The sequence below is a fragment of the Rhineura floridana genome, chromosome 5 (assembly GCF_030035675.1).
Source record: "Rhineura floridana isolate rRhiFlo1 chromosome 5, rRhiFlo1.hap2, whole genome shotgun sequence".
NCBI lineage: Eukaryota > Metazoa > Chordata > Lepidosauria > Squamata > Rhineuridae > Rhineura > Rhineura floridana.
This window is the reverse complement of record NC_084484.1, coordinates 158,358,797-158,386,641: the sequence shown is the minus strand read 5'-3', so window position 1 is coordinate 158,386,641 and position 27,845 is coordinate 158,358,797. Positions and strand designations below refer to the sequence as shown.

General features: G+C 39.5%; 1 protein-coding gene across 7 annotated transcripts in view; it reads right to left on the bottom strand.

Moving 5' to 3' along the window:
* The window catches only part of PSPC1 (paraspeckle component 1), a 96,102-nt gene that overhangs the window by 29,906 nt on the left and 38,351 nt on the right, over window positions 1-27,845 (bottom strand). For 2 of the 7 annotated variants that reach the window (XM_061628603.1, XM_061628604.1), the window contains 3 exons: window positions 12,222-12,279; window positions 7,592-7,770; window positions 3,490-4,303 (listed from right to left, as the gene is read on the bottom strand). The exons of the other annotated variants lie outside the window; for them this stretch is intronic. In XM_061628603.1, the coding sequence (XP_061484587.1) occupies window positions 4,118-4,303; window positions 7,592-7,770; window positions 12,222-12,279 (423 nt within the window). In that variant the 3' untranslated portion in view covers window positions 3,490-4,117. Of the gene's footprint in view, window positions 1-3,489; window positions 4,304-7,591; window positions 7,771-12,221; window positions 12,280-27,845 lie in introns of those variants that run through there. 7 annotated transcript variants of the gene reach the window in all.

Genomic DNA, 27,845 nt, shown 5'->3' with positions numbered 1-27,845 from the left:
TACTTGCAGATCGTTACATTCACTAGTGTGCTATAAGTTTTTGAAATGGACGCAGTTGTTACGGTCATGTACAGTTTGATATACTTCAGATATCACACCACACCATGAAATCCAAACTTGGCAACTCATAGTTTGCAACTTACAAGCCAGAATCATTTGAGGAACTGGTTTTGCAAATAATGGTTTAGCTTAACGTCTGAAATGAACAAGATGAAGAGTATTGGACTCAGAGAGAAAAAAGGAATAGTGAATTCAGTGGGATTTATTCCCAGGTAAGTGTGTACAGGATTGCAGTATAGGATATTTTACATTTCCCTGTTTGATCAATGTACATAACCGATTATGAACATATTTCTAGTAGCAAGTAAACAATTCTTATGTAAATTTTGAGCTTATGCATTGATTCATAATATGGCATCCCAAGATGCCAAACATACTCTTCCAGTGGGTAGTACACCGCCCTGAGAGCTTGTTGCTATAGGGCGGTTTAAAAGCGTAATTAAATAAATAAATAAAAATAAATAAATAGTGTTCTAGTGTTCATACTCAGAGCAGACCCACTGAAATCTGTAAGTTCACTGATTTCAATAAGTCTGCAACGATGACTTAATTGGTTATCACCCAAGTGTTTGGCATCAGCGGTATGCTTCAGTTAAAACTCCAGTTTTATTCCAAGGATCACTATTTTTTTTAAAGAAGCACTATCCTTAATTGCATTTGCACTTATATTACTTTCCATTTTCTTTATCTTTGTACCTGGTATCTCTGTAAATGACAGGCAGGACAGAAGAATTTTAAATAAGTTTAACTGGATACCCAAGAATCTTTAAAAAATAGTTAGCACCTTCACTTTTGTATGACTTTAGCTATATATTATCTGCAACCACAACTACAGAGGGTGGTATCTAACTCATACTCAGAATATACCCACTGAAATCAATAGACTTGTCTTAGTGGTTTCTACAATTAAGTATATATAAATTTTAAAAATACGTAAAAGTAAGTCATTTGATTTCAGTGGGCCTGCTTATGTATGTCTAACATTGGTTATCACCTATAAAAACAAGGTTTTTTGGATTCTTCAACACAACAGGGTAATCCAATGTAGTGCAAGAGTGATTCCCTGCTCCCTTCTCTCCAACATGCCACCAAGCCCTACGCAAAGCCCCTCCAAAAAGTCAAGAGGCTGCTCAGGAAATGTCTGAGATGTGGAGCAGGGAGCTACAGTGGGAGGTAGGAATTGGGGAAATTGAGATACAGCTTGATTTTCTCAGTTATTCCAGCCCTTGACACTACCATACTAGTAATCTTTTCAAGTAATAAAAAACAGCATACCAATTCATAGCCCAATTATACTCTTCTGAAACAGATGTACACATTTGAATCCAACAGTTTAAGTCCTAAGTGACATTTAAAAGTGTTACAGTTGCTAAACAAGAAGGATGTTAAAGCTGGTTGTACACTGCAATTCACTGTTCCTCTAAGTGTATTCCACTGAATACAACAGGGCTCATGAATAAGAACTATCTTCAAAAAGTGTTGTACCTCAAACCCTTGGAAGCATAATTTCATGTACATATGCCCAATAAAACCATTTTGTATGAAAGGGTAGTAGCATTAAAGCAGAATTCATCTGCTGAACTGTGTAAATAACTTTTATCAGTCAAAACATCCAAGACAGGCACCTTGAAGACCCAACACATTTATTATGGCATAAGCCTTTATGGACTACAGTCCACTTTATCAGATACATTAAGCATTATCTTGAGTTTCAGGTACATATATACGTGTTTTTTTTGGGGGGGGGATTGTAAACAGTGAGGTCTGAAGTCATCAGTTGCTTGTGAACCATGTAGTTAGTACCTTATTAGTATTTTTACAGTACCATGAATTTGCCTCTTACATCTATCTCTTGTATTATGCAGAAGAGTAACCTAGCCTTCTCCAAGACAGCCGATTCTGTCAAGTATCTTTTACATTTTCTACATGATAGTAAACAGAACCTCAGGTTCTGCAAGCCCCAGCTGAAAAAGTCGAAGGTTCACCTCTTATCCATACTTATCAATTCTCCAAGGAGTTAATCATCCTCTTCTTTACTATGAAGTCCACACTATTTCTACCTTCCCTTTTTTAGAACATTTAGAGTAAAATTAGGGCAGGACTAACCTATTTGCTCTTAGTTTAAATTACTAGTATGTTTGTGCATTAATTTACATTTCACTCCCGCCATGTGATGAGGACTGATGCTCTTTGAAACTAAACAAGAACTTTGCTGGGTATGTGGAGCAGTTGCACAGTTCTACATAAACTGACTTTAAATGAAGTCATCACACAGCAGCCCTTTGAGAGCATAATTATTTTGCTATGCTAGAAGTTGGCATAGAGAAGCTAGGGAGAGTCAAAGACAAATACAAATATTTCTTAAAATGTAAATACTTTGCCTGTAGTGGGTGCCTAGAATATGGCACCTAGGAAAAGTTATCAGTAATACGCACCTCCAGAAGCCAAAGAGCAGCAAAAAGATATGAATCTGTATCAGATTTTGTATTATTTTAGTTCATGCAGCATTCACCAAGAGTAAAAATAAAACCCTCCGTATTCATTCTGAGTGGGTATTTCTACTATGTTACACTGATTAAAATATTATTACTTGTGTCAGGCCACCGTCTTACCACAGGAACACAGGAGACAGATCCCTTTTTTCTCATATTAATTTAGCACAAATAGAAACCGGGGACAGGCTTTACCAGATACTGTAAAACCGTACTCCCCTCACACAAGATACCATACTTATTTAGATGGGCTGTTTCAATATACATCCAACTTGCACAGGTTTGCCCATTAGATACAATTTCACAAAGCAGTGTTCATCTTAATATGCAAAGACCCAATATTTACATTTATGAAAAACCATTTTCAGTATAATCACAATACTGGTATATGCCAATAGCTTCCCATCCATCCACACTTAATGTGAATTTTATAACTGGAATTTGTAGTTTGTTTTTTAAAGCATCTACTTTACACTATACCTTTAAAAAGGCAAGAAAAACTTGCACCAACAATCCTATTGAAAATACATGTATTTAAATGAAGCATCCAAATGCATATTCATTTTGCCTGAAGCAAGAGCTGAATGACAGTAGTTATGATCACTAACTGTATATATAGTAAGTTAGTTCCCTATAAACAGGGAATATATTTTCTTCCCTGTTATCTCATGTTGTGAGATGGAAATTCTACAGTACTAGTAAGAACACTGGAAAAAGAAATTTTTCAAGGAAAGAAAGGTCTTGAGATATTCTTTATGAACCTTCTGCAAAGGCAATAGCAGACCTATAAAATCCATTGTAAGCCTTACATTACAGGGCAAAATATTGTTTTACTATACTAATACCAATTAAGTTTGTAAATGAGAAGGTTTTGAGTTTTATTTCCTGAAAACTGATTATTATTTATAATATACAACCATAAAACCAGAGGTGAGTATTTACTACTTGGAGATCTTTCAAGATTCAAAATGTTTATTTGAAAGTTGAACACAGGATACATTATGATGACAATCCCATTGCAACTAGGCTTGTACAAGTTGGTGAGAAGTAACAACTTTTTAAAAACAGATCTATAAAGACTTACTGAATGTTTCTGATGTTCTAAAGTTGCACTAGTCTCAACATTTGTTCTACTATGAATTGCAAGCTGCACTTTCATTTATATACAGTTACAATGGATAAATCATTTTATTTTCAGAAGATAGGCTTTATAAAAGAAAAACTAAAATCTATGTTTACAATTAAAGCTAAGGACAGTATTCATAACAATGTTTCAAAACCATTTAAATGGATTTGTTTTATATTTTATTGTAAGTATGTAACTCACAAGTTTCACAGCATGGTCACATTATATTTTGCTGAAGTCACAAGCATCAGACGTACAAAATGAAGCACATTATTTCTGTTCTATGTTAAAGCCTATGACTGAATACAAAAAAGTTTTACCAAAAAAATTATTTAATGACTACATTAACAATAAAACTGTTTTCAAGGTAACAGCTAAAATAATAAAGGCATAACACCAGATAGTCATTCAATTTTCTCAACAGTAAGAAATGAAAGTTTCAGTATCTGCGACGCTTGTTAGGTCCTTCAAAGCTGCCCCCTGGATTTCCTCTACCAAAGCCACCAGGTCCGCTACTGACGGCACCTACACCACCCATAGCCGGTTGAGGAGTTTCAGAGCCTGTCCTACTAACCATAGGTGAACCCATTTGTGGTGGGCCTCCTTGAGGGAATCTCTCAGAATGCTATATTAAGTCCATTTGGAACAAACCACCATTTTAATTTACAATAAAAACGTGTGTGGGGGGGGGGACAAGTGGTGTTTTCATGAAGTTCGCAGATAGTCCAGCAGAATCAGGATGACACATAGAAGGAAGAAAGGAGCAATTAATTTTAGTCAATAATTTAACAATAAGCTGAAAAGTAAACTAACTAATATTATGACTGCCAATACTTTAAGGTACAGGGGAAGCGATTCAACATCCAAGCAAAAAAATGCTATGAGTAAAACATTTCTAAGCCACTCTGAGCTCTCTATGGAAAGAGCGGGATAGAAGTGCAATAAATAAATGTTCTGCATTCAGATTCTCCTGTACAATATTTAGTATGTATAAGAAAATATATTTCTTCTTTCAACAAAATATGTAAAACTATTATTTCATTCTCTACTGGAACACATTAATCCTTTATTAGATGGTAAGAAAAACAGCTATAGCACATTTCATGTTAAAGATAGACTAATCTGAAATATAGATCAAAGGGAAACCAGATTTAAAATTTTAGAGTTCTGCAAAACAAAAAAAGCAGTCAGATGTCATTATCTACCTGCACATTTAACACCTTATCCCTGAGTTAACTCTCAGTTGAGAAATTAACTATTTTCTGAAATAAGATTCACTATATTATGACCAAAAGTAAAATAGTTAAGGTTTCAGAAATAGTCAAAAAGGGAAAGTTCACAAACTCAAGCTGAACAAAATTAAGTTCTCACATTCTTTTGAAACTAGGGATATACATTTAAATATATGCCGTTTTGAAAATCTTCTTCCCAATTAATTTCACTGCTGTTTTCTCAAGTATAAGCACTGTTTTCTGTTTTCTCTGTGTATACCTTCCAAAAAAACTACAAAAGTGACTCAGCCATTTAAGAAATTTGAGAAAATTTGCACAATCAAGTGAGCAAATAAGAATGTACTGCCAGTGTCTAAGAACAAAAGTTACCGTGATGTGGTGGTTAGTGCACTGACTGGAATCTGGGAGATCCAAGGTTCAAATCCCACTCAGCCATGAAGTTCACTGGGTGACCTTGGGCTAGTCATAGTCTCTCTACCTAACCTACCTCACAGGGTTACTGTGCAGATAAAAGTGGGAGAGGGAGAACCATACTCGCCACCTTGAGCTCCTTACAGGAAAGGTGGAATACAAATGACATAATAAACAACCAACTTCCTTCAGACTTCGGCTTGGATCCAATAGGTTTTGTTTTAGGGGCAGAGGGCACTTCTGCTTGCACACCTGTCTCTCTCTCTCTCTCTCACACACACTTCCAACAATTCCCAATTCCTGCTGTAGGCCCCAGCATCAAATGTCATGATGTTCCAGAAAGCTCCCAAAGTCTCAGGAATGGACTTTCAGGGGGCATCATGGGCTATGGAGGAAACGGGAAGTGGCCCTGATCCATGAACTCATAGTGAGTTAGAATCCAAGCTATTGATGACAAATAGGCTTTTTATGCCTTATGATGAATCTTCTTCCTCTGTGCTAAGTATTTATGCCTAGTTTTTAAAATAACCAGCAATAGAGAAACATTCCATTTTCAAACATATATATTGTCACTGCTCTTTTCCAGAAGTCTTCAGAAACAATTATTATCATGAACAATTATGAGAATGTGTTCTAGATGAATTGTGATCAACGCAGATTGGAGAGTTTAGTTTTCATTCTTAGTAGCAAAATCTACAAAGTTATGCTGCACTCACAGTCCCTTTTAGGAAAAGAGGCCGCATTGCATCATAATCAGTCTATGTATCCTAGTGCTGATAAACCCAAATAACATTCCTTTCAGAGTGCAAAATATTGTCCTCCCCTTTTTAGCTGCTTACATAATACAGACCAACTTCTCCTGGCCCCCTTATGAGAAGGGTTAGAGAAAAAGGCCCATGCGCCTATTTCAATATTCTGGTCAGGCTAGGAGGGATGACTATTCTATGAGATACATTATGAAAAATGGTATTCTCCAGTAAATTACATTTAAAAAACAGAAGCTACTATACTTATCAAAAAAGTTATGAGTAAAAACAGGTCAAATTTGAAAATATGGGGAAATAAACATAGCAAGGTCTTCTTTTGACATCTTCACTGCAACTGCTTCCTTGCCTTTTTCAGCAATGGAAACTAATACAGCAAAACACAATGAGCAATGTTCTATCTGGATACATCATTCTTCCACTGCACACATTCTATTTCCTTGGGGCTCAAATATAGAAAGGAATGCAGAAGTGATACGCATTTGATCTGTGCTTTTTTATTATCTTGTACATTTTAAGTTTCATTCAACCAATATTCATGGCTTTTTAATGACCTAAGCAGGTGAAATACTGACTCAAACCAGGAGTGGGTAACCTTTTTCCTGTCAAGGGCCACCTTCCTTTAGGAATAATCAGTCAGGGACCACATGCTGACTGAGTGAGGGTAAAGCCAGGCCCAGAGCAAAAAGTGGATGGGGCACCTTTTCTTTCTAAAACCCTCTTTCTTCTTTTTTTCTGGCACTCCCTTTTCTAACAGGCTGTTAAGAGAGGGACAGACTGCTTTTACCACAGATCTGATCACTGCAGAGGGCTTCTGAAATTAGGCCTATGAGTGTACACAGCCCTGGCACCACAGGTTGTCCACCTGTAAATTACACTAAACCTTTGGAAGAAGCTGTTGTTAAGTGTCGAGTCACAAATATTATTTTACAGTTATGGCCTCGCTTGTATAAAACTAGTACTGTATGTTAAATTAAATCTGTACTTAAAATTCATTTATTCCAAAGATATCTTCACACCATGCATCATTTCAGTATATAACAATCATATATGCATGCTATGCAAATTTACATGCCCAATACAGCAAAATAATCATCGCTCATAAATTTCTTGCTATTAAAACCATGTATTACTATCTTGTTCTGGTTTTAAGAGAAAACAATTTTAGTACATAATAATGTAATGAACTGTATTCTAAAACACAAGGTTCACTTGCAATGGTCCAAGTATTAAAAACTGACTTCTGATTGAAAAACAACTTTTTTTGGCAATTAATTCTGTGTGTCGAATTCTCGGGTATAAACAACTACATAAATTCATATGTCAGTAATAGTATCAACAAGATTATGCTATGCTTTGCAATTATTTTCAATTATTTTTCAGTATAAAAAAGGATTAACTCAAAAGATCTATTGCTAAACCAGTTTTAGTGTGAAGTTATCCTTGTTAGCAGAGAGATGTGCCACAATGAACTAGAGACAAATTAAAAGTTTAGTGATACATTACCACAGCTCCATTATCTGGCATCATTGAGGTTCCAATGTTTGCAGCTCCTTCTGGTCCCAAGGAAGGACCAGGACCCATTGCAGGGCCAGGCATTGTTCCTCTGTTGTTCATGTTCATACCCATCATTGGAGGTGGAGGAGGAGGACCTTGGTTTCCAGCAGGTGCTGGGCTAAAGGCATCTATGCAAAACAGTCTACACTTAGAGCTGTCCTAGCTGAATTTTAAAGAATTAAAAATTTACAACAGTAAAAAACTATACAAAACATCTATTATATGAACAAATTGTTTTTATTCTTTGAGACTGTACATTTACTTCCAATATCTGGTTTTAAGCAAAAGTTAGTTACTGAATGTTACTGCTCAAATTGAAGGTTTAACAGTTTACAATTTTCAGCTCTACTTATTTTCCATAGAGCAACTAATTTGTATAAAGAATTACTAATTCATATGGTTAACTGCAATAACTTTCAAGTCAGCCCCAATTCAAAGATCCCTGGTGCTAACGTTTACATGAAACGTAGCTTTTTCATAACGTCTCTTCCCTGCCCCCCCCCACCACATTGCAAGTGGCTATTAAAACTACTACATTTTTAGTAAGGTTCTTGCAACGAGCTACAGGAAGCTAGACCCACCATGAGTGCGAATTCATCTCTGGATTGGGACCATAATTTGTCATAGCTGATAAATTTGTTATGTAGCAATTAAAATGGTGAGACCCTTTACTCTTAAAAGTACAAAGTCATCTGGAACAGCATACTATAAGTCAAATTACATAGATAATGGTCACTTATGCATTTGTGGGAAAGGCAAAGTGGAACATATTATTCACTATGTATTGTTCCTGTATAATTTCTCTAGGGATAGATTGTTGCAAGAGATTGAGAGGTTTTATTTTTTTAAAGAAGAAAATGTACTACTTGTTGGCTGACAGAGACAAATCATAGAAGGTTTTCAATCTTTGCTCTAGTAAGACAAAAACTTACCACGCAAAATAGAGTCCAATGCACTTGGGATCACCTATGCTAAAATATATTTCTCAGTTTATGTCTGAATTTTTGTGATGACCACTGGTTTTAGATCTGACAAATTAAATTGAATTATGAGGCTTTCAACAGAAGATTCTCTCACATGCAAAAGATACGGAAGAAACTGAGGGCAGTCACCCAAAGGCATTTCTGTTCAAGTAGTAAGCTGTTTACTCAGCTTTACTAATCACAGTATCAATGTAACTTTGGTGAACATATTCCACTTATTTATACTCTAATAACCTGTGTACATATATAACAACAGATGCACTCTGACTTGTAGTGGTAAATAGCAATCCTCATAAAATGTTAAGGACTTTTTTCATGTTAGGCACATTTGAACCACACATTATACAAATGCAGAAGCAAAGATGATGCCAGAAGGAAAAATCTTCACACACACAGATTTGTTGCAAGATTCTTGCTTTTAGGGCTATGTTTGTATATTCAAGTAAGTGTCCCAATTAAACATAAAGCAGGGAGTGGTGTTGGGTCTCTACGATAAAAAGAGGCATATGGATGAGGAGGCCTGAACCTTACATACACATGCATGTGCATGGACAAAGGCACACACTATCAGACCACACGCCATTATTCATACACTTTTCTCCCATCTGTTCCTCGAATAGAGGTGCGCTGGGAGAAAAGTGTCTGGGACAATAGTACACAGGGAGGTTAATATAGCTTTTTTTTTTTAACTGTAAGAATCAGATCTACCTCACCCACACCTGATTCACATGTGAAGAGGGCAAAAATGTGAACAAAATACTGCTTCCACCATCATTCCTAGTTTGGTTCTAAAACACAGAATTGAGGGTTCTGATGTTTCCAATGCCAAAAAATACAAAAGAGTTATAGGAATGTTATCTGTTTAAAAATATTTGCGCTATGCATTTGGTTACAGACATCTATGAAATGATCATCAGCTCTCTCGCTATAATGCTTCAAACATGGTATTTTTGATAAATACTATTTTGCTAGGTTTTTAAGTGTGTGTTTATTATTTATTTATTACATTTATATCCACCTTTCTTTCATCATAGAACCCAAGGCATCATACATGTGGTTCCCAGGCGGTCTCCCATCCAGGCACAGACCAGACCCAGACCTGCATAGCTTCAGCAAGATGGTGGCCTCATGTACCTTCAAGACCACAGCCTGTTAGGCCACAATGTTTTGTTTTTTAAAAAAACCATTAAGAATGTTATGATGGGAAAAATCACTCAAACTAAGCTTGGCTAGAACAATGATTAAGTAGTATGATAAATAAGTGCATATTTTGTAATAATAAGTACATAAGGTACTTTGTATGAATTAACAAGTTCAAAGGACTTTCATTTTATTACAGCTGAGCCTAGCACCTGGGCCCATGTATGAACTGATCCTGGCACCACCTGACAAAGTTTGCCATCTTTTACCTTGATAATCCTATTTAATTGTTTCTCTTCCTTTTTTCCCCCTGGTACAGGGGAAAAACCTTGTGTCTATTTCAATGTGATCTGAAATTAGTGTTTGAAGTTTAGCAAAAGTCTGCCTGCCAGAAAAATGCATGAGAATCCTACCCCTCAGCTGCGTACTTATGGGAAACGAGATATGTGGCTGCCCACAACCATTGGGCAAAGTTCTGTGCTGTTATGCTGCTAGTCTCTCCAATCTAGAAATTACAACAAATTCTCTCCCAGTAGCTGTACTGTAAGCTACACACCTTTCTAACTGATCAGATGCAGAGGCCATTTTTAATCCTGCAGACTTAAAGCACTATTTGGGTGTGCTGCTTGCACGTAAATCCTACACATGAGCAGGGATAAGTATGCTAAACTCTATCCCCATATCAACGTGATGAAATCAGTAATTTCTCTAAATCAGCCATTCTCCAGTAAAGTTTGAGACTTGATCAAAATCTTTGATATGGCACAAAAGATAGAAATCAGACATTTCAGAGAAAAGTGCTCCTTCTGCACATGTGTGTTTAATTCTTAAGGAAAAGTTCTCACTACACAGTTTATAGTAATATGAGTATCTGGATCCATGGAGCTACTTCTAAACACACTATTCATACAATTATAATAAAAACCTTAAAGAACTTTTTAGTAAGAACCTTTTCAATCATACTGCTCCATTTAAAAGACATGCACTTCTATTCACCAAAAAGGAATTGTTTTGCTTTCAGAAGTTATATTTACACCAGTCTAATACTAACCATGGTTTAGTTTTAAGTAGCAAGAGTGTGCGTTCCCCTGCTTCTCCTCAACCCCAATTTTCCCTCCCTCCATTATCCATGGTTTGGTGTTATGTTTGTCCAGTGCTATATATAATTAATGCTTTAAAAGATGGTCTCCCAAAAAAGGTTCAGTGCTCCTAACCATGGGATTTTTAAAAATTGTACTGTTTTTCAAAAATTTCTCAAAGCAGTATACAACATAGCCAAGTTAAAATACATAGAACCAATTAAAAACAAACAGCAGCAGATTTTCAGAAACAAAGAGCCATGACCTGCTCATGAAGACTGCGAGAAGAGGGTCATGTTTAGCTCTTGTGGAAGACATTCAGCAACGTTAGTGCTGTCACAGAAAAGGCTCCACTTTCTGTGTAGGCCAGGCAAACCTCCACACAAGGCGAAATCTGAAGCAGGCCCTCACTTTTAGATAGTAAAGGCCAGGGAGGCTCATACAAGAGGAAAAGTTCTCTGAGAAAGAGATAACCAGGACCGAGGCTGTTTTAATGCTTTATTAGTCAAGACAATTAGCAGCAGCATACTCCCTCTGTCCTTCCCCCAGCACATGTCATCTCTGAAAACCACCAAAGCAGTTTCAGTTCCATATGTGATCTGAAACTAGGATGAAATCAATCTGGATAAACAGCTTAATCCAAGAATGACTTAAACTGGATGGCTATCACCTTCTTGAGGACCTTGCAACAAGGTAAATTAGAGACTGAATTATAGTTGTCCTAATCAGCATGATCTAAAGATGGATTTCTTCAGGATGGTCACAAAAATCCCCACACAAAGACACAATAATCAAAAAGCAGCAACGGACCCACAATCTTAGCCATGGTTAAAGGAGGGAGGAATTCAAGCATGAAGAAGGAGTGTGACCCACTCTGTTACTAAACCATGGTAAGCAATTGGGCATCTATATATTTGCACTGCCCTATAATGAATCACTTTTGTGATTTTGAACACAGTGATAACCTTTACATAGTACATGCAACAATTGCAAAGATGTTTCAAAGTTAACTAAGATCCATTAAAACTGAGACTAGATAAATTATACGTTGCTTTCAATCATTTTCTAGAATCAAAACTCAGACTTCAATCACCAGCAACATATCATCAATCTCAAGAAGTAATCTAAACAAATGATATTTCTCTTATTGTAAAAGCAGTATTTTCCTTTTCTTCAGAAACAATTTTTGAAAGAAAGGTATCTTTAATCGTAAATCAAAGATAACTTAATATTTGAAAGAAAAACAATTACTGGAAATCAAGATTTACCACAAAACATTTAATGAAAGAATACCTGTAAATATATAACATTCATCAGTAACATGTACAGTCTCAAAGAATTTTTAAAGAACGAGAGCCTTTTGCTTCAGATCCCTACCTCCCATGTTTAATGCTCCACGAGGACCCATATCACCCATTCTCATTTCCTGTTCTCTCTGAAAGTAAACATAATTTTCATTGTCAACCTATCACTTATTACTTTAGCATTCCCATCTTTTCAAGAAACAGCAAGACTTAAGTTTGTCAGTTATTGCAAAATAATGTAATTTTCTAGTTCACATAAAATCAGAATAATTCTGGGGCAAAAAACCACACACACACACACAAGTCTCAAAACTTACTAAAATCGTTAAAGTACTAGAATCTGGTGCTTGTTCAGAAATTATCACTTCACAGATTCTACTCACTGAGAGATTTAGTGAGGATCTCATGCTTGTATTGGGTTATTTTTCCCGAAGGCCAAAGGAAAAGAGAATGAGGCTAAGACCCTCTCCTCATCTTGCACCTGGCAGAATCAAAGAGGCTGGGTAATATCTAAACAAGCCCTTAGAGCTAGTCTACACGTTTGACTACAGCCTCCATGTAATCATCTCAGACTTGGACATTCCGGAGCTCTGGTGCACATGCATCCAGGACCACATGGATGCTCTTCTGGGCCTACTACAAATATAGGTAACACACTGGTAAATATTCTGCACCAGGCTATAATGTGAAATGTAAGTACACTCAGAGACTAGTATATATAAACTACGATGACTGAGGATGTAGCAATAATTTCTATTATTGTATAGATATAATTTATTCAAATGATAGCTTCTCACAATTCTGGCTCTGCACAAAGGTAGGCACAATCAATCCGAAGGTAATCAAAAGAGATTAGAGCCAAAAATATGAACTGGCCCTAAGAAAGTATTCAAGTATGTAGCGCTATTTCTTTATATTTTAAGTAGCAAGATACTGAGGCTTCATAATATGCAAAAATGTGCTGTGTTATGTAATACTGCTTAACGCATTAAAACTGTTTCAGACCAGAAGCAGAATGTGCAGTGGCCTTAAATTCAGAAACTTCATAATAAAGAATACATATATTAAATCTTCAAAAGTACTTGCTAGTTAGGAGCAAAATGTTGTAGCCGCAGCAGCAAATCACTACCATAAGGCAGACTAGCAAATTTTACCCATCCACCAGTAAGCCTGTGCTAAGAATGGACTCAAGCCAGAAAAAAAATTAGGCAGGCAAAAATCAGAAAATGAAAGGGAAAGGTTTTTTTTTTCTTTTCTTTCAGGCCTTCAAATAACTAAGATATAAGTAGATGGCAGATTAATTATGTGCAAATATATATTAGTGGACATGCTTATGCCAAATGGCCTTGGAATCATGTTACCTACCATATGGGATCATTTAATGTCCAGCTACAGTGGACTGTGCAATTAAGAAAACACAGCACTATTAAAATATCCCTTAGAATCTAAATATCATACAAAAAACAAGTGCTGAAATTATTACTAAAACCCAGGTCTATAGAAAAGATGTGACATTATTTACCAAATACTAGGACTTGCTTGTGGGCTTAGTACTTGGGGGGAGGTAGGTGTAAGAAGAGATGACACGCTGTTGACAGTTTTGTGGTCAAAAAGTTACTAGAACAGATTTTATTGGGAATGGAATCTATGTGTAGGTTTTCAGATAATTCCATTCATAGATAATCTTAGAAAATTTAGAAGAGTCATTGAACTTTGCAACACAGAGTAGGAAAGCTCTGATGTATGTTTGCACATTAAGTAAGGCAATATACCCAATAAAACCAAGGGAAGTCAAGCAACTCTACAAATCTCAACTGTTCTAATATATATCCAACCACTGCAAAATTAAAACCAGAAACATAGGCAGCCAGTAACAGAATTAAGCTTCCATAGCTTGTTTATAAATACTGCAGGAGATTTCATACATGTTCAAACTTTTTTTAAAAAAAATAGAGAACAGTGAACACATGTGATCCTTGATAATCGTTCACTTAACACTTACTGCACAGATCCCACTGAAGTGACAAAAATGAGATTATTTTAAGTATCAAAAGATAAGTGAGGTAACACATTTTCATACCATTTTAAAAAAAACGTAATTGCTCCTTTTTCCAGATGTAATAGGTTTATCACGTAGAGAAATTAACATCAAGAAAAGCCAGAAAATTTAAAGTGTTAAGTTCTACTTAAGTCATTAAGCATCTCATAGAAAGAACAGTCTCATATGTTCTTACTGGACCCTATTTGCAAACAGTACTACTGTTAGCACAAACTAGCATATGCCAGTTTTCAGAAGTACAAATAAATATTTGCCATGCGATGGGATAACCCAATATTCCTAAATAATTATGTTATAAGTCAGTTTCATGAATATTTAGCAGAACATGAATATCTGCAATGCCAATATAAATTACATGGCATAGACAGAATACCACAGTCACCTGATTCTCCAGAGCAATACAGCTAAAATATGAACAGAATTACATACAGCTAAATATGAGGAGGAGGAGGAGGAGTATAGTAGAATGCAAGCTGTAGGTACTTGGATAACACATGCAACAAGACTGACAGAAAAAGTTGTAAGAGTTTGAGGTGGAAAAGAATTCAGATTTTTTTGGCAACAGAAAATGAAGGGAAAAAAGCTTTGTTGGGGTAATTAGGCAGCATCTCCCTGTCAAAAATCATTCTGAAGGCTTTCTGCTGTTAAAAGTGTTAACACCACTCTTCAACTCCCAAGGCCATCTCCCTTACTTCAACAGTCATTTTAATCAAATGTTGAAATTGTCATCTGTAAAAAGCAACAACTCATACTTTTATACAGTGATGTTGACTAAGCCCACAGTTTGCACATAGTGCCGTTTGACTTAATTGTGAGGCCAAACAAAAATATAACAATTTACAAGTGTTCGCTCATATTCCATTTCAAGTTAAGTTTGTTCTTCATATTTTTAACAGACATAACATTGCATATTTGTACATCAAACCTTATCTTTAGGTATTTTACCCTAAAAACCAAAAATGGGTAATGACTGGCAACTTCCCAAGAATTACTCTCGAACATGTTAACAAAAATACCTCTGAGAAAGTAACTGACTTAATTCTCATCATCCCTAGATGTCATTCCACAGAATCTTACATCTAGCAAGGGTCATCATCAAGTATGTTTGTGAGTTTTTCACAGCCACTCCAGCTTTTTCTAAAATAGCACCTTCACACAGTCACTACTGTTAGTTTCAATAGCAAAAACATTTACATTCCTTCTATGAATTTTGTGACAAGCTTATACAGAGGAAATACCAGAAGCGGCTTGCTAGGTGGCCAGGACTGCTACACTAGCTTCACAGTAAGTGGGTCAGTGTTGCCTTGGGGGGAGGCAGGGTCAGCACAGTACAAACACACCAGCAGGGCCAATCTTGTGCTTGTGCCCACCTCCTTGCCTCCTCCCCCTTTCAAAGCAATAGCAACCCACCTACTGGGATGTTAGCATAGCAGCTTGGCCCCACCTGGCAAGCCACATCTGTAATACACCTCAATACACTACATTTTGTATTACATTTCAAAGTGAACAAAACTAAGAATCTAATACATAGAGAAGATTACTGAAATAACTAGCTAGTCAATAGGTGCAGAGCCAAACTGAATTCACCAGCAGAAGATGGGGAAAGTTTTGAGTAATTTTATGCAAATATATAAAGAAACATTTCTTATCCTTGAAGCACACGGGCAATTCTGGATTACTCAAAAACTTTAAATTGGTATTTTGTATGTTTTAATTGAATTTTAGTGATTTTATTATAAACGGCTTTGAGCCAAAGAACATCAGCTAAATAAGGATAAAGTAAGTCATCTGAAGCATTCACTGAATATCAAACAGGCAGTTTACAGCAAAAACAAGCTCCTTGGGAAGCTGTATATCTTCTGAAGCGGTGATAGGGCATGTCAACTACAAGGAAGCTCCTTCATCTCTGCAGGAGCAAATACAAAGTGACTCAAGATACCATTTCCTCCAAATAGCCTCAAACGAATGTTGCTGGGATACTGCCCATTTCTCTCGTAAGTCAGATATGCATAAATTGAATTGCACGCCATGTATCATATCATTATCCTATATACTAATACGCAAATAATAAATAGCAAATTCATTCGCCAAGTGTAGTCCTTATGTAGCAAAAACAGCATCATCCAAATAATCCCCAGGGATGAAAGTGAGAGTTGCCAAATAAATCAATGGAGAAAGCCAAGATTTTAATGCAGCTGGAACTGGGCACCAGAGTGTCCACCCACCAAAGAAAAAAACCCAGAAGCTGGCAGCGAAGAGAATAGTTAATAACTATACTTATATAAAGCCACCCAATAACACTGTTCACTGAGTGGCTCACAACCTGAAATAATAAAATGTAATTAAAAAACAACACACTATCATAAAACAATCTGCAGCATAAACATTTTAGCAGTGAGAAGGGAAAGAAGCATAGAACCCATACATACCCAGCACATAAATGGTGGTTCAGAACACTAAATCACACCCAAAATTACCATAAACGCTCTCTGCGGAGGACATTCCAAAACTGAGGTGCCACTACTGAAAAGGCTATTTGCCTAGTATATATCCACTCATTTCACTTGGTAGTGGCACCTGGAGTAGGGCCTCTGAAGAAGGTCTCAAGTAGGTTTATGTGGGAGAAAGCAATCTTTCAGGTATCATGGTCCCAAGTCATTTAGGGCTTCAAAGGGTGAAGATCAGCAGGCCCAGAAATGGAATGGGTACCTGAACAACTAATAAAGTACTGGTGTAACTGATCGAGTTCCTACTCTTAACTCAGGCTGCAGTCCTAACCATACTTACCTGAGAGTAAGCCCCATTGCATTCAATAAGATTTCTGTGTCAACATGGTTAGGATTACACTGCCAGTTCATAGTTAGCATGAAATATTTTTACAAATATGAGATTTGCAAAGCAAAGAGACGTTTGGTCTTACCGTGAAATCGGTCTTCTCTATGCATGTCAAAAGATATCAGGTGGGTAGCTAGCTCCACCTAGCGGTTGAAGGCAAAAGAGCACTGTTGAATTTTTTTTCCGAAGGTCCATTCCTGGTCTGTGTCTGTTCCTGCCTGAGTTTTCAATGACAAGCCCATAAACGAGTAAGACAGGATAGCAACACTGACAGAGACAATACAACAGTACTCATACACTCTCTGCCAAACACCTGCTAGTGCTTATAATGGTAGCCCAGCCCCCCTAGGGAGCGGCCCTGATAACATCTTTTGACATGCACAGAGAAGACCGATTTCACGGTAAGACCAAACGTCTCTTCTCCTGTGCATGTAAAAGATGGTATCAGGTGAGAGATACCAAAGCTGACCCATGTAGGGTGGGAAAATCACTGGGCTGCCACTACTATTGGTCTGAGAGGACATGCTGTAGCACTCTCCTCCCAAAGGCTGCCTCAGCCGATGCATAGGCGTCTATTTTGCAATGCTTAATGAAGGTATTGGGCATGGCCCATGTGGCTGCCCTACAAATCTCTATTAGAGGGGCGTTGTGAGAAAAGGCCGCTGATGTGGCTGCCGCTCTAGTGGAGTGAGCCACTATCCCGGCTGGCCGGGCTAGTCTTAGAGAGGCATATGCCAAAGAAATGCACGCCTTAATCCATCTAGCTAGTGTAGAAGTGGACACCCTATCCCCTAGAGATGCTGGGTGAAAGGAGACAAACAAATTATCTGTTTTCCGAATTGCCTTTGTCTTGGAAATATAAACTTTAAGGGCTCTCCTCACATCCAGAGAGTGCCAGGCCTTCTCTGAAGGATGGACAGGATTAGGACAGAAGGATGGCAATACTAGTTCCTGTTGGCAATGGAAAACAGACAGTACTTTGGGATGAAAGGAAGGGACTGTGCGTAGGACTACTCTATCTTTATGAAACACACAGAAATTTTTTATGGACAGATAAGGCATTCAGCTCAGACACTCTACGGGCCGAAGTAATGGCCACAAAAAACAAGACCTTAAAGGATAGCAGACGGAGAGAAACTTGACTCAAAGGTTCAAATGGAGGTCTTTGAAGGGCTATTAACACTTTGTGCAGATCCCATGTCGGGTAGTGATGAACAGTATGTGGTGCTGTTATCGTTGCTCCCCTGAGGAAACGTTTGATTAAAGGATGAGATCTGAGCGGAATGTCTGGAGATCTGGAGAGTATCGACAATAAGGCTGAAACCTGGCACCACAGGGTGTTAGGTCTGAGACCCAATGATAAGCCATCTTGTAGGAAAGATAAAACCTCATTGACCCCCGCTTTCTGAGGAAGAACTCCTTTCTTCCGTGACCAGGATAAGAAGGCCTTCCATGTGCCTTCATATATTCTGAGTGTGGATGGGCGTCTAGAAGCCATCATGGTTTCCAGTACTTGTGGGGAGATGCCTTTCTTTAAGAGTTGCTTCCGTTCAAATTCCATACATGAAGTGCCAACCACTCCAGGTCTGGATGAAGAAGCTGCCCTTGAGAGAGCAGGTCCTCCCTTACTGGAATTTTCCATGGGGGTTCCACCGGCAGTTTGAGGAGATCTGGAAACCAAGGTCTCCTTGGCCACCAGGGAGCAACTAGTAGAACTGCTGTCCTCTCGGCACAAAGTTTTTTGATCACCCTGGGAATAATTGGAAGTGAAGGGAAGGCATACAGCCTGCCTGGAGGCCAATGGGACATTAAGGCATCTATCTCCTCCGCGTCTGGCGTTGCGTACCTGAAGAACCTCTTCACCTGTCGATTGCGGCTGGTGGCAAACAGGTCCACTTGAATTCGGCCGAAATGTGCCACTATCTGATGAAATACCTCTGGGTGAAGCATCCACTCTCCCTGATTCAGTTTCTCTCGATTGAGCCAGTCTGCTTGGCTGTTGTCCTCCCCCTTGAGATATTCTGCTGCTATAGAGTCCACATTCCTCTCCGCCCACTGGAAGAGAAGAAAGGCTTCCCTCTGGAGAAGGTGGGAGCGCTTGACGGTCTCAATAAGATTTGGCCATCACGTTACCTGTTCTGATGAGTACTGCCCCTAACTGTCTGCCCTCCGCAAAGTGTCTGAGGGCCAGACGGATTGCTTGAAGCTCAAGAAGATTGATCAGCAGTATGGATTCCTGTGACGACCATGTGCCCTGAATCATCTGATTATCGCAGATGGCTCCCCACCCTGACAGGCTGGCATCTGACGTGATCAGGGTCCGAGGGGGATCCTGGAATGGAACCCCTCTTAACAGGTTGGGTTCGTGAGTCCACCAGAACAGCGACTGCCGAACCCATGGTGGTAGAGCTATTCTGCGGTGGTGTCCGGATGCTATGTCGCTTTGGAAGGGAAGGAGCGCCCACTGAAGTGTGTGGGAATGATGACGTGCCCATGGTGTAGTTTGGAATGTGGAAACCATCAAACCTTGAAGCATTGCTAATTCCATTAGATCTGCTGAGTTGGATAGGATACCCAACGTTGTTTTGCAAATCTTGTTGACTCTTTCTTGGGACAACATTAAGAGGCCCTTCTGTGAGTCTATAGTAGCTCCCAGATGTATTATGCGCCAAGATGGAAAGAGATGACTCTTGGATTCGTTGATCAGGAAGCCATGGTCCTTTAGACAGGCCAAGGTGACATGGAGGTCGTCCCAGGCCTTGTGCAACGATGGGGAGCGGATAAGAAAGTCATCCAAGTAAGGGAAGAGATGAATTCCCAGTGTCCTGAGATGTGCCACCAAGGCAACCACGATCTTCGTGAATGCCCTGGGGGCAGACGACAGGCCAAAAGACATAGCCCTGAATTGATAATGGTCTTGTCCCACGGCTAACTGAAGGTATCGTCTATGAGGTGGGAAGATTGGAACATGAAGGTAGGCCTCCTTCAGGTCAATAGATGAAAGTCCCCTTTCCTTAGGGCCTCCTTGACTGACAGTAAGATGTCCATGTGAAACTTGCGGTATCTTAAGAAACTGTTTAGACCCTTGAGGTCTAGTACTGGTCTGAACCATCCATCTTTTTTCATGACGGTGAAGAACAGAGAGTAATTTCCCAAAAATCTCTCCCCTGCCGGGACTTTCTCTATAGCTGCAATTTGTATGAGATGGGAGACTCCCTGCAAAACTCTTTCCCTTTTGAGTGGAGAAACTGAGAGAGGGGATGGAATCACTGGAGGGGTGGAAGTGAACTCCAACCATAGGCTGTACCGAAGGGTGCGAAGGACCCATTGATCTGAAGACGTGTCCTTCCACCGGTGAGCAAAATGTTGGAGATGACCCCCCACTGGTGAGGAGGAGCCATCAGAATTGATGTTTATTTTCCCATGACTGGGATCCAAATCCCAATTGACTGGTAAAGTGTTGTTGAGACTTAGGCTGGTTGCATTGCCTGTTCCAGAAGGGACGGCTGGAGCGGGCGTTCTTCGGCCTTCCATATGGTCATGAGCCTCGAAAAACTGAGACAAGTGATATGGGTGGAATGAGCGACGAAAAGACTTTCTGTCATGCCTTTTCCTGGAGGATGGCATTAACTTTTTCTTTTCCTTAGTTTCCAAGACATTAGCTAGGGCGTCGTCCCCAAATAACTTGCCTCCCAAATCTGAGGTAAGATTTGAATGGGCTGTAGGGTCTGCCTCCCAATGCTGCAGCCAATGGGTTCTTCGCGTGAAGACCCCTGCCATCAGTGACCTTGCTGCAAACTGCATAGCATCCATGGATGCATCTGCCATGAACGTAACTGTCCGAGAGACCTTCATCAGAGTCTTGCATATCCGGGCTGCATCTTGCTGTGGGCCGTCCAGACCCTCCAACCAGAGGAGGGTGGCTCGAGCAAACACCGAGGTGGCTGCCGCTGCCCTGATTGAGAGTGCACTAGCCTCATGCACCCTTCTAAGCCCCTGGTCCATTTTGCGCTCAGTGGTATCCTTAAGGTGAGCATCCAAGTCCTTCGGATTCAAAGATGGATTTAGCAAGTTGACAATGGGCGCGTCTATGAGTGGGACTTTCACCTGGTCCATGATAGGCTGTTCCAGCGTATAATATTTGTTGGCTATCGAGACCGACTTCTTTAATTGTAATGTGATGTGAAACTCTGACTTGAGCATCTTCGGGAGAAGAGAAGGGAGCTTCAATACGCTAGACTTAGGTTTTGGATCTGCACACTGCTGAGACTCTCGATGTAGAGGGAGCAGGAGGATGCTCTGCAGAAGTGAGAGTAAGGGCTTCCATCGCCTTGCATAGCAGAGGAAGGAAATGAGGCTCCTGAAATATCCTAGTGGATGAAATCTCCTCAGATTCTGACTTCCCACTCCATTCCTATTCATCCAAAATCATTAAGTCGCTGTCTGTGTCAAGAGGCGCCTGCTCTGGAGGCTGAAGGTGCCTGCCCTGAGATGCAGCATAGGGATCTGGAGACGCACGGTTAGGTGCAGGAAGCGGAGCTGCGGCTGAGCAGCTTGTAGGTGGGCCCTGCGAAGGCTGTGAACCAGATGGAGCCTGAGAGGGAGAAGGCGCTGATACTTGCTGAGAAAGAACTCGAGGAATAGATGGAGAGAACAAATCTCTAGCCAGATCCATTAAGAGGAAATCCCTGAGCTGTTCCTTCAGTTGTTCAATTGAGTGGGCTGACAGGTGCAACTGGATAGGCTGAGCTTGAGTGTAAGAAGAATGGAGCCTTTGCCCCCCTGCCTCTTGGATCTGTTGCAGAAGGATTGGTTCTTCCAAAAAGCCTGTGAAGGCTTCAGGAGAGGAGGTGGTGGAAAAAATAATGTCTAACGAAGGGTGAGGCTGACTGCCTTCCTCGTCAGACAAGGATTCCAGGTCCCTCTGGTTCCTTGGATGTTGAACAGGGCCTTGCCTGTCTCTTCTGGTCATCTTATTGGTAACAGGCATCCTGCCTTCCATAGCCGCCCTGCCGGCCATAACTTGCGCCTCAGCCACCTCGTGCCTGACGGTAGAGGGGCGGGCTACCGCTGCTTCTGAGTGCTCCCCCAAAGTATGTGACTGCCCTGTGACCTGGGTGAGAAAGGGCACCGACGCTGGGTCTGCTGCAGGTGCGGGGGGGAGCGGCTTCAACCTCTTTGAGGGTTTTTCCATTTTGCGGGTTGCTTTCCCCATGGGAGCAATGCGCTGCAGGGCTTACGGGTGTAAAAAAGGAACCAGTGGAAACTGCAGCTGGAAAAACGTGGAGGGGAGCCCCTGTGGGTGGCAAAGATCAGCGCTGCCCTGGCAGAAGGCTGTTAAAGTGGCAGCTTGGGCCCCCCGAAATGCAGAACCCAAAAGCAGCTGTAGCCGTCCTCACTGGCTTTCTGATGGGGGGGAGCCAGCGGCTGCAACCTGAGGAAGACAATGGCGCCTGTCCGTCATTTCCCTCTACCACTGAAGCGCAGGAAAACGGCTGGCCATTAGTAAAGGGCGCAAAAAGCCTCGGGCGTGGGCTGAGATGCTGCCTCCTGAGGGAAGGCAGCCTCGGATGTTAAGGTGGCTGCCGCTGTGGCTTGCTCTCAACAGAGAACAGTATCAAAGTTGGCGGGAGAGGGAGGGAGGGAGGGGGTACTGGAGAGGCAGAAGGCTCCAGGAACTGTGGGGAGGGGCTGGCTGCTCCTTGCCACAAAGGAAACTTCTAAGGGAAGGAACACAAGGTATTTTTTTAAAAAAATTTAACTGGAAGGGAAGGGTTAGAAGAAACATTAAAGGAAAACACAACAATGATCACTGAAATAACACAAAAAAACTTACGCAAGAAACAATACAGGCCTGAACCAACGGAGGCAAAGAGAGTCCAACCGTGTTCAGTGAAGGCAAAAGAAAACTGAGGCAGGAACAGACACAGACCAGGAATGGACCTTCGAAAAAAACTTCAACAGTGCTCTTTTGACTTCAACCGCTAAGTGGAGCTAGCTACCCACCTGGTATCATCTTTTACATGCACAGGAGAATACAGTTTTATTTGCAGGTTGGAAGGGGCTGTGGCTGGGAGACTGTGGCTTTCAACAGCTCTGAAGCGTAGTCCACACTGAATATTGCAGGTGGTATCTGAATGGTTTACAACAACTCTTCAGTGTTATCCAGAACAATCACTGGCTCTTTGCTTTGGCCATCACTTCAGGGTCAAAAAGTCCCTATCTCAGACATGGACAACTAAAAGTGTATTTAATGGAGGACCTGAACATGAGGAGAAAGATATCTCTGAACAATCCTGTTATTGGGGTAAAGGCCCTCTGTATCACTGGCAATGAGGAGCCTGTTGAGGCCTTCATTTTGTTTGCAATCAAGGCAAAGAGAACTCCCATCTGGCATTAAGTAATTTTGGCCATCTGATATATATAGGAACATGCATGACCACTTGAACAGCACCCTATTTCTCTTAACCAAGACAGAGCAACAACTGGTCAAATGAGCTAAAATGTAACATGTGTTTTCCCTCAGCATCCAAAACAAATTCTGAACAAGCAGGCAGTTGGGGCAAAATACTCATGGTAACAAATCATCTGCAAATGAATAAACTACCCAGAATACCAGTATTAGACAATTATTTGGGACAAAAAGGAAACAAGTATTTCCAGACTATCTTCACTTTGCCCCTGTAAACTAACGTTATCAATAAACTAAATTCTACATTATCCTGTCCTTTCAGTTTTTATTTAGTTTACATCAATCACTATATTTACCCTGTAAGGCTAAAATGAGGAATCTGTTGCATCAGCTATAATGCAGTATGTTAGGTGCTATATGATTTTTAATTGTATTTTAATTGTGTTTTATTTCTTGTCATATTTTATTGAATTACAATTTGCGTTCCATAGAATTCAAACTGTAATACAGTAAAATATAAGAGATTAAAGAAGCAATAAAACACAGTTCAAATCAATATGAATATTTAATACAGATATGCCGTGGACCACCTGAATTAAACTTGAGGACCACTGGTGGTCCATGGATCACAATTTGGGGACATCTGGTTTAGAGTGTTTGTATGTTTGATGTGAGTGTGTTGATTGTATGCTTGAGCGGAACTGAATGACACGCATTTTTAGCTGATGCTAGATTAAGTCTGTTATCGTTTCCGCGCCTTTTGAAGACCTTCCTCTTTCAACAAGCCTTTTAAGTTGAGACCTGTCCCAGTCTGCGTCTGTTAGAATTGCTTTTAATATTTTTTTGAATATGTTTTTAACCTTTTTTGTTTTTAAAGATGTTTTTAAAGCTTTTTAAAAATGTTTTTAACATTGTTTTGTTTTAATGTATTTTAAGGTCTTTTTTATGATGTTTTAAAGTGTTTTTAGCATTTCTGTTTGCCGCCCTGGGCTCCTGCCGGGAGGAAGGGCAGGATATAAATCAATCAATCAATTAATTAATAAGTTGCACTTATTGTTGAATAGGGGCTTGAGAATTTAATTGGATAGGCTTTATTTATATACCATCATCTCATAAAATATCAAGGCAGTGCACAGCAATATGAAAAACAATAAAACACCATTAAAAACCGTATACAATACCCATTAAAATGACTGGCTAATCAAGAAAGTTTTAAACAGCTGCATAGACCTGTAGGCATTTTAAAAAGACTTCAAGAAATCACTAAAAGTCAAAAGTGAGAATGCCTGCTGAATCTCTGCTGGAAGCATGTTTCACAGCATAGGAACTGGCAACACTAACCCCACGACTTCTAGTTGAGGCCAGTCAGGCCCCAGTAACATGCGGGAAAGTTAACAGGGCTCTTCCTGATGATCTCAGTGATCAAGATGGGATATAAGAGCTTAGGGAGTCTTTAAGGAATCCTGGATCCAAGTTGTTCAGGACTTTTTATATTAACACAAGAACACTGAACCTGGCCCAGTAGCATACGGTCAGCCAGTGCTGATGTTTTAGCAGAGGTTTCACATGCTGTCTGCCCACATCAGCAGTCTAACTTCTGGATTCTGACAAAGTTAGAGCTTCCAGACCAGGCCGAAGAACAGCATACAGAGTGCACTGAAGTAATGGCCAAATTATCTCAATCCAGATAAAGCCATACCTGGTATACCAGATGACGCTGGTAAAAGACACTCCTAACTGCAGAGATCACTTGGACCTCTAATGACAAGATTTGTACTTGCTCCTTTACAGGGAGCGCAATTCCTTCCAGAACAAACAACTGGCTGATCTTTCAGACATGCAAGCCACCTACCCACAAAGCCTCTGTGTTCCCAACATACAAACTGAATTTATTGGCTTACACCGTGTTTGCCATTGCATTTAGGCACCAGACCAAAGCCATTCTTGATTCAGATGTTATGGAGAAAGCTGCATGTCATCAGCATACCGATGGCACCATGATCAAGAACTCCTAAAGACCACTCTCAATGGTCTTAACCATTCTATAGAATGGTCTTCTATAGAAGTTAAACAACATTTGGGACAAAATGGTGCCCTTGCAGAACCTTCTAGTACAGGGGTAGCTGGCCCCACACCAGCATGTAATGATGTGTTCACAACCACCCCACTCCAGCTACCTTTAAGCAGCTAAGAAGAGCAGGGGCCAGAGAGCACACGGTCTGATGTATTAATGAAGTATCCTGTCCACATTATCAGCATGCATCAACTGGAAATGATTCTATAACACAGGGCAAGATGTTCCACTGGACATCCTGACTGATTTGCCATCTAAGTCACTACAAGATTGATCAATTTTATCATCAAGATGTCTTGCAAACTATTTGCAGCTAGTCAACGTGTGTTCCAGGAGTTCATCCTCCAAATCCAGGGCTAACTGATCTCCAGACAACATGGAAAACTTTGCCAGCCAACACATCAAGGAGGAAATGAACACAATTAAGTATGACTTCTTTGCTGCCTTCACCACCGTGTTGTAGGATGCATAATCAAACCTAACATGTGTTTGGTTAGCTTTTGTTCAAGATTTCTGCCACTTGCACTCCAGGAGGCGTTTATATTGCTGTAAGCGGTCTGCTCATTTGAGTTTCTCGGTAGCCTGCAATCCCCTGATGAAGGCCTAAAAACCTATAGGCTGAAACACATCGGGTTTGAACACATAATAAATTCCTATTTTTCTAGCATCTTGGCTTTTGCCCTCTATTTTTTCCTGGTTTGGATGCTAGCCACTTTCTGTTGTTACTCCTGTCATCAGGTCAATGGCCCTATTCATATCACGGTTCCATATCAAAACAAGAGCCTCAACAGGATCACTTGCTCTATCGACTGGGAAATCCCCCACAGCCATCATGACATCCATCAGAGTCCATCAGCCTCCAAGGAAGGACCATCCAAACTGGTCCCCTCACCCCTGGGCAGGCGGGAATAGTTGCTGCAAGACTAAATTATGATTGACTTGACATATGGTGGTTGGAAAAAGTGACCTGATTGTCAGTCATTTTATTTATAAATGTGGAATTTATACTTTTTAGTTAATTTTCATTTGTATCATTTTATTAGCTGATGTTTTGAGGATATTTTGTTTAGATATTATGCTTTGTAACATTAGGATATATTAAGCTTTATAATGTGGAGTTTCCCTTGAATTTTTGCAGCTGATTTTTATGCATAATGTTTATTTTGATGCTAAAGAGGATGCTCTATTTCGTTATTGTGTTTTATAGAATGTGGAATTTTTTGTATTTGTCTTTTTATTTCAGATGCTTTAACCTATGTTGTAAACTGCTTAGAGATTTATTTACATTTAAGAGGTAAATAAATTGTCCAAATAATATTAAAAACAAACACACAATAATTTGTTTGGGAAAATTTTTTAAAAATGCTTACTGCACAGATCTGGCAGAAATTGTTTTGCAGCAACTTTGCCACATAAGAATGAATGAGAGTATCCAGCCTACCAGCAGTTCATGTTTAAACTAGAATTCTGTTATCATATGGAGCAATGATAATTATCAAAACAGTAAAAGAAAACACTGATGTGTGGCATGTCACTCTTCTAAGCTATGCCTGCAAATAAAATGCTGCATCACCTAAGGCATTTACACATTTCAGTTAAGTATTAGTAAACAGTAACATTTCAATTCCTTCTAAAAGCTATTTTTGAATTTTCCATTAAAACCAAAATATTCCCTCAAATATGCATGCAGTTGTGGTTATTTGACTTAGTCAATCACATATTAAATCAGTACCATCATGTCTTGCTTGAAGACATTAAGAAAATTCAGACTGGCAAATAAGAGTTAACACCCAAGAATGGACTTCTTATAAGACAAGAAGAGATAATACATTCAGATGTGAATATATACATTCACACCCAGATATAATTCTAAGTTACTATAATCACCAACTGACTTAACCCATTTCACACGTTTTGAAGATATTTTTTCACTTCATTCTTTAAGCAAGCTTATGCAGGAAGCTGGAACACCTATTCTGAAGTTAGCTCTTAAACGAGAAACACTATTTGCTTCAATCACTTAAAGTGAAAAATGAAACGTAAGTAAATTAAGCATTTCTCTAAATTAGGTTTACAGTTTAGAAATTACAAGCTCCATACAATGCAAAAGACTAAGTTTATTGAAGTTATTTCACTATGGTTTCCCCAGCAACTGAGACCACATGTTCTAGTTTTAATCCACAATAAATACAGCAACCCTTTCCTAGAAGGAATTGAATGTGTTTTATAGTTCTAGCACAATCAGGTTCTTATTTTAAGTTAGACCATGCTAGAGTCTGCCATAATATAACTACTGCATATAAAATATTTATAAAAT